Source organism: Falco biarmicus, chromosome 10 (assembly GCF_023638135.1).
Source record: "Falco biarmicus isolate bFalBia1 chromosome 10, bFalBia1.pri, whole genome shotgun sequence".
Classification (NCBI taxonomy): domain Eukaryota; kingdom Metazoa; phylum Chordata; class Aves; order Falconiformes; family Falconidae; genus Falco; species Falco biarmicus.
In genome coordinates this window covers 1516028-1524209 of record NC_079297.1, presented here as the reverse complement: position 1 = coordinate 1524209, position 8182 = coordinate 1516028, and the positions used below count along the sequence as shown (strand labels likewise).

Below are 8182 nucleotides of genomic sequence, written 5' to 3'. Positions count from 1 at the left end.
CCAACTCCCCATACCAGTCTTCAGGATATTCTCACAGAAAGAAAGATCTGATGAAAGGTAGAAAACAACTTTTTCCAAGTTTTATAGATGAGCCAATAGTACCTGTGATGCTGCTTTGGCTGAGGGTGATGAAAGATCCAGTGAAGTCCTTTGAGATGCAGAGATAGTGCTAACTTCATGATGAAATGAATTATGGGAGAACCAGATGGAGAGTTGTATAATCAAACTGAGGAGCCAAGAAAAAGCTTGTACATGCTATGCCCAAAGCTGACTCTGTGGGAGCTCTATTTTACACTGCAAAAGTCACATCATCTTAGTCTACAGCAAACGCTTCTCGGAGTGTTGTGGGGGAAACTGTTCATGAGATGCTGCAGTCTTGAGGTCACTCACTGTATAGGTGTAGACATATAGATGACATCCAAGACCAATGCAAAAAAACATTAAATCAAAACATTTTCCAAGGCATTTCAAGTTGAATTAGACCATTCTATAGCCAGAAGTGACTCTATAAACACATAAATAGACCAATTCAGCATTTGTTCACATCCAGCATCCTATTTAACTCAGAAAGACATGAATCTGAGTTGCAGAATAAGGGCTGGGGAAAAAAATGAGCACTTCACATTTTTTTCTGTCTACTTCTGAGCTCTGAACTGTTGCCCTTCTGGACAGCCTGCCCCACACAGCAATATGACGTGCAGAAGGAAACACGTGGGATGGCCCACTGTGCTCACTGCACTGCAAATCCCAGCTGCTGCTGCAATACCTGAAACAGCTCGGCCAGACACCTCACTTCCAGAAATGAAAATGCCCAGCAAACAGCTGCTCATTTCCAAACAGAACCATAACCTTAGATCTATTGTAGTACATTTAACAGTTGAAAAGAAATAATTTCTTCCCATGTCAGATGCAAACCACTGCATGCTTTTCTAACTGTGGGGATGAGACAAAGTCCCATCTTGCTTTTGATGGGCAGCCCACCAAAGGCAACGAGTGCCATCCCCCAGGCTGCTGAAGGCTACAGTTAGCAAGTCATAGTAATGCAGCTGGGGGCATCACAGGTGTGCCCACACACAGGCAGCGCTCCGCCTTGGCCCTCCGCCAGCACTGCTTCCATCTCTGGTCGCACAAACTCCACTTGGAGCCATTTCACCTCTCCTTTTGCCAGTATCCAGACTCCACTAAGTATTTTTCAATGGCATCATCAGCTCCAGTCCATCAGTGCCAGTATGGCGCAAAGCACGGGAACACACACAGCAGACCTGCCTCACTCTTGGTAGCTCCTTCAGGCTGTAAAAAGGAAGCAAAATCCTGTGGCTCCTCATCCAAGTCAGTCACTCAGCCAGCTACAGGACCCGTTGTGACATCCCAACACTCGTAACATGTTTAATGTCATTCCTGAACACAACAAAAAAAAGACAACGCCCGCCCCAGCAAGCTCCAGACAAGAGATGCTGAGATGCTCTGCTGGGGGCCGACCCAACAAGCTGTAACGATGCTCTCAGTTCCTTCAGACCCAGCAGCAGCTTGAGGACCCTGCTGGCAGCAGGACCCTGCTTGGCGATTTCCATACAGCAACAGCAAGGGAAGTTTTATACCTCGAGAGGATTTGGTGGGGTTTTCTTCCCCTTCCCCAGCAAATCACCCTGATCCAGGGGCCAAGACACCCAAATGTCAATCTGGCACACCGGGTTAGTTCAGGTTTTTCTGGTCCTCCAGAATCAAGGCGGGTATTTTCTGCTTCTGGCACAATTATATTTGAAGGAGCTAAGGAGAGGGATATGGAAGTTTGCCCCCTGGGAACTGACCTTCCCAAAAGGCCCCATTCATCAGCGTGAGTGCCCAGTGCCATGAGGGACATCAGGAGCACCCGTGCAAGGCTGGCACATGTGACATGGGACCCACAGGAGACCGTCCCCATCTGGAGCAGCAGCACCAGAGCAGAGACACACCCAGCAGCCTGAAGGAGCAATCCATCACTCTGAGTGCCCTTGTGAGATTTGTGATGCACGCAGATTGCTTTCTGAGGTAAAACAAAGATTTCACTGGGAAACTTTTCAGATGATATGCAGATGGCCAGCAGATGGCTAAATCCCTCTCCCAGAAGAAAAAGGAAGCTTTAATCATTTCTGCAAGATTTTTCAGTGAAATGAAAAAAAATATTACAATTGTTGCATGGTATATACACACTTAACGTCTATCCAGGAAATCCTTAGAGACTAAATCATCATCTGAAATACGGGACTCCTGAAATGGCTGCAGTGTTTTCATAACACAATTCACATGTGGCATTCCTTTAATACACATAAAGGCAGGGAAAAACAAAAACACAGCCTTCCTCGTGATCCAGTTCAGGCCCCTGTGGAAATCAGTGGAAATCTTCTATTGACTTTAATAGACTTTAATAAACACCTTCATCGCTCACTCTCTACGATCAGGTGGATTTAGCTAATAACAGTGTTCTTGTGGCATCCTTGCTGGTTTTGGCAGGTTCTTAAGCTAAATATCTTTCATGATCTCATATGGGCTCCCCTTCACTCCACATAGCTGCCTCAAATTGGTAAAGAACATTATTAGGTAATTTATAACAGTAATAGCCAGCAATCAACTATGAGAATATACATTCTCACTCTTCCTTGTGTTCCATAACAAACAACTGTGACATTTTGGAAGGAAAAAAAAATCAATTCATTAAAGGCTAATGATGTTTCAACTTATTGGTGAAAGACAGCAATTCTTTAAGTCTTCTAGAATGGAAACTGTAGCAGATGCATTTAAAGTAATTCAGCAGCCTGGGGTCCTGTGATTCAGTTTGTAATAATTTCTCCATTTAGGAGCCAAATATTCAGAGCACTATGTCAGCATACCAGACAGTCTGCTTCCCTTTATCCTCTCCAGACTGCTCAGCATCCCTCCATCACTACTGCTTTCTTCTGAGTGCAAAGGCTCGGTCAGAGATGTCGTTCTGTATCTACAAAAGGGCATCTCAGCAGCAGGTCAGACAACACCACAGGCAAAGGCATTGACTGCCAAAAAGGGCCAAAAGGAGTTTGTATCCCATTATTCATAAAATACACATAGGAAGCAAGTTTCAAAGGGGAGGAAAAACAGGACCACCGGGTGTGTGTTCTGAGTGGAAATCAAGTGAATCATGCAAAGCAGATACCTGCAATAAGCACCAGCTCAAGACAAAACCCTGGCGTCAGCCTGATTACTGAGCATTTAAGGTGCTTCCAACATCTGCAATAGTCAACTGAGATGCTGTGCAGTTTACTTCTAAAATGCTGCTGTTCCATCAGGGAAAAGGAACACATGCCTATGGATGTGGCTCAGTTAATGTTCCCTTTGGGAAATGATTTCTCAGCTGATGAAACCAAAAGCAGAGGAGTAACATGTCTGCTGAAAAGCCTCCCCGGACTCTACAGATGGAACAAAAAGTAAAAGCTTTGCTATAGACTTTCTAAATGTTCTAAAGAGTTTAATCCCTCTACGATGGAATTTCAGGGGATTGGACAAGCAGGAGGGATGTCAGTCCCCATCCAGTCGAAAGGATGCTGCAAAACCTTACACCCTTTCTTTTTCCATCCTATTAAATTCTAGAAGTATTTGTCCACAGGAGGTTTGGTTTTTTTCTTCTCTCAGTCTTTTGTTTGTTTTTGCTTTTGCTAAGCTGGCGTGCAAACTACAAGCACTCGTGAAGGGTTAGTGATTTTAAAAAAGGAAAAAAATACTTAATTGTAATTGATACTTCTTACAGTTGTGTGAAGTTGTACAGTGGCAAGCAACGTTACTACAAAAACTACTGAGGCTTTGCAGTGTACATTTGCATTTGATTTATCTTAATGAAAAAGCCCCAGAGGCTAAAAACCACAATTAGCTTCTAAGAAGCTTCATATCAAGAAGCACTGTCACGGGAACAAGCTCAGTCATGAATCACAGTCACAGCAGAACACTCATGCACCCGCCCTTGGTGCCACGGTCCCCGGGGCTCCGTACGCCTCCCAGTCCCCATCACACAGAGCATCCCACCAGGCAAAAAATAACGAGCAGGACCCAGCAAGACTGTGTGGCAGATCAGTTGCTGTTTAAACGTCACGGAGACTTGTGCATCTAGCTGAGATAAATGGCAAAATCGGTACAGCCTGTACTCTCTTAGTGCTGCTGACTCGCCAGCGGAGGGAAAACAGCAGCAGGAGCGGCCGTGATTGAAAGAGAATCGGGCTCTCACTGGTGACAGTACCAAAAACTTTAAAAGAAAAGTAATCTGAAAGACATTTGAGGAAATATGTGATTACTTTTCTTGGCCAAGTCAGAGACCTGTCTAAAGACCAGGAGTACAATCCTTCATCATTAATTTCATTTTACCACCAGGGTCAACCACCTGCAGGGGCAGGCTGCCCGAGGCAATGGCGCCTGTTCCCAGCCTGGGGCAGCCCAACCGCACCAAAGGCAGGGGCTGGAGGAAACCACTGAAGGCGTTAAAGTGAAATTGGACATTGCATTAAACGAGAACTTCTCCCGGTGTGGAAAAGCATCAGTCAGGTCTGGTTTAGCATTACTTAATTACGGGGGGTGGGGGGTGTGTCCTGATCTACTTCAAACCCCCTGTTAAATTAATAGTTGGAGATAGCTACATGTGAGGAAAAGATACTAACTAGAGCAGACTCTGGCATTTCCCAGTTCTCGGCCAGTATTTGGGGGACAGTGGGGCAGGGGGAAGCTGTAATCAGCGTCAGTTCCTAGCTTATGAAAGAGAGCACACGCTACCTCTCCGCACTCCTCTGACACACCGTGTGCACTCTCCCAGACTGGATCTCATTTATGCACAGCTGGAAATCTCACTTTTATTTCTGCCTTTCAAAATGAGCCCACCAACAGGATTAAGAAAGTGGCTGATGAAGCGAAGGGCTTCATCGGAGCCGTGCCCGGACAGCCCCCGTGCCGCGCCAGCCAGGGGGGCTGGGTGCAAGAGCGAAGGTAAGTGCACCACCCGCTCACCCACACAGGACCTGCTGAGCTTCACAAAGCCCAGTATGAAATCTGCCTTCGTGCCCGCCTGGCGCTCTCGCCCCCTCCCCGCGAAGGTCTCCGCTCGCAGCACGGCGCCCGGGACCCCGCGGCTCCCGCCTCACCCCTCCCTGGCACATCTGCTGCGCAGCCCCACGGGGGGGAAGCTGGACTCTGTCACTGCCATATGACTCACCACGCCAGATGTGTGCCACCCGTGAGCTGGTGCTTGGGGTGTCGGTGCTGGGGAGGGGGCACTCGCAAGCCTCAATACCGGCAGGTGCTGGGCTCTCCTCGGTGGGATCGTTCTTCGTTCACCAGCTCCAGCTAAAACCCCGGTGAGGTAATCACAGCGGGACTGACCACCCATATCCAGGGAAACAAGATGATTGACCTCAGGCTAGACTGAATACTGAATTAATTGTGTGTAGATTAAAAATAAAAAGACAAGAGAAAACAGCTTAAGAATTAGTAGTAAATGATTTAGTGAAACTCTCAGTAACAGTTGTGATCTCTTGCCAATGAAAAGCAAGCAAGCAATAAGGCCAAGTGTTTTAACAGAATCATTCAGGTTGGAAGACACTTAAGATCATCAAGTCCAACCATAAACTTAACGGCCAAGCCCACCACTAAACTGTGTCCCCAAGCACTACATCTATGGTCTTCTCAACACCCCCAGGGACAGGACTCAACTGTCTCCCCAGGCAGCCTGTGCCAGTGCTTGGCCACCCTTTTAGAGAAGAACTTTTTCCTTGTGCCCAATCTGAACCTCCCTGGTGCAGCTTGAGGCTGTTTCCTCTTGTCCTGTCGCCTGTTACCTGGGAGCAGAGACCGACCCCCCTGCCCACAGCCCCTGCCAGGCACCTGTGGGGAGCAACAAGGTCCCCCCTGAGCCCCCTCCTCTCCAGGCTGAGCCCCCCCAGCCACCCCCCATCAACCTTGTGCCCCAGCCCCCTGCCCAGCTCTGAACATGCTCCAGCCCCTCAGCATCCCCCCTGCAGCGAGGGGCCCAATCCCGCACACAGGGTTCCAGATGCGGCTGCACCAGTGCGAGCACAGGGGGACGGTCACTGCCCTGGCCTTGCTGGCCACACTTTCAGATACAAGCCAGGATGTTGCTGGCCACCTTGGCACACTTTTCCTTCAATACAGGTCAGACACCTGTTGAGACATCAGCAGGGAGCCAGGACATGAAACAACAATTTAACATCTTTTTAAAGGAATTCTGCTGCTGCTACACCTGATGTCATGTTTCAAAGTCTTCCACCGATTCTGAAAGGCTTCAGAAACAGAAGCGAAACCTGCACACTTTACTGTAAAGGGTATTCAAAACTGCCCTTGGGGAAGAGTTCAAACTGAAGCAACACATGAATTTCACCAAAGCACAGCGCATACCATAGCAAGGGGTAAGATGACCCCATCCAGCAAAAGGCTGCTAAGCTGTACCTAAACAACAGCTACATGGTGCACAACAACAGCTGAACAAAAATCTCAAATGCCATCTTGCATTAGTGCTGCCAGTTCAGAGCCACGCTGTTGACAGGTACTGGGCATTGCTTCTCTTCTCCAGGCAGCACTAAACCACAACTGCACTGCAGGGAGCTGGAGGAACAGAAATTCTGCCAGTGTTTTTATTATTGTCTGTGTTTGATCTACTCCTCTCCAACCAATGAAACACATCTAGCAGAATATATCCCAAATACATTTTATCAACTCAAGCCATGTTTCAATTCAAATTGCCACACTGTCAGCTTGCTCTGTATTTTCGGCAGCAAATCAGATTTTCATGAGTGTGATTAACAAAAATGCTGTGCTAGAACCTCATTAGGGACTTCTCTTCCTTCTTGCAGTGATGCTTTAGTGCCCTGCAAAGCAGACAAGGTGTTTCAGACCCGGTCTGGGGTCCACTGAAAAGGACAGTGGCAAGAGAGGACTTCCATGACAAAGGGAGATAAAAATCTGTGTAGGCAGAGGGCAAGAGTGTTTTTCTGTAAGTTTCAGCCCTTCAAATATTGAAATAACCTGAGGAGCAGATTTTCCCAGCTCAGCTATGTGATGCAGGCTAGCCACAGCACTGGCTCTCACCTTGAGAAAACCCCATGCAGATACATTAGATATTTTCAGTAGCTTAAAGATCACACAAAATCCATGGCAAAACCCAAAGCATCTCACAATACAAAACAAGTCAGGCCACAGTCAGATCTTTAATAAAAGCACTTTAAGTGACAAACAAGATACAGCAGACATGACGACTGAAAAATCAAGTTGGGGGTAGAAGTGTGCTGCTGGTGTTTTCAGAGGATCAAACAAGGTCCCTAAACCTAACCAACATCCCCTCAGTGGCTTCCCAGCTGTTCACAACACACTAGAAGGCTGCTAAAAGAGTCACTCTTGCCTCACCCCTCCTTGGTGTGGAAGAAGCACAGAATGTTCTTTGTTCTAACCAAAACCAATGGAGCAAATTCACCCAGAAAAAGACTCCAGCTCCAAGTCTCCAAGGAGATTAAGTTGATTCTACAGAAAGGAGACCGAGCTACCTATACTCCTCCATACTTCCTCCAGTTTTGCAACATGCACTTCAGCTAGGGAACCTCTGGGGAGAGAAGCCTGACACTGCTAGCCTCCTAATAGGATTCATCTAATTTGAGCAGGGCATGGCATTAAGCATCTCCCTGTAGAGACCTTTTCCCATTTTATTGGTTAGTCTGTTCAAAAAGGCTGTCAGTCACATATTTGAAAATGCTTAGTCTTGTCATTTAGCAGTCTTCTGCCCTGCTCCCCGATTGGGACATTCGGAGCCAGTACAAGGTGTGTAGGATCCTTTCCACCATGGCATTAGCTAAGTAGCCAATCCCAAGAGTCAGTGATCCTCTTTCACTAACAAATAAGGCCCTGAAGCTCCCTCTGTAAGGGGAGGGGTTCTGCAGCACTGAGAGGGGTACAGCAAAGGGCCTGTTCTCGGACGCCCAGCACACACAAGAGCTTTGGAAGGTTGTATCCCTGCACTTTGGTCTTTGGGTAGTGCCACCTGCTCAGTATCTGTAGTGGTCTGGCTTGAATGGCCCATCTCTTGATAAGCCTAGGTATTTGGCCTGCTTGTCACTCAGCTTCGTCAGCTTCACACACAGTTTATCCAGATGAGCAGCAGCCACGGCTTCATCCAACTAGAAAACAA

At 47.3% G+C, this 8182-nt stretch overlaps 1 protein-coding gene across 1 annotated transcript in view; it reads right to left on the bottom strand.

Moving 5' to 3' along the window:
- Positions 1–7192: 7192 nt before the first annotated feature.
- Positions 7193–8182, bottom strand: part of AHCY (adenosylhomocysteinase) — a 28928-nt gene continuing 27938 nt past the window's right edge. The window contains exon 10 of the mRNA XM_056353585.1: positions 7193–8171. Within this exon, the coding sequence (XP_056209560.1) occupies positions 8040–8171 (132 nt within the window). The 3' untranslated portion in view covers positions 7193–8039. The remainder of the gene's footprint in view (positions 8172–8182) is intronic.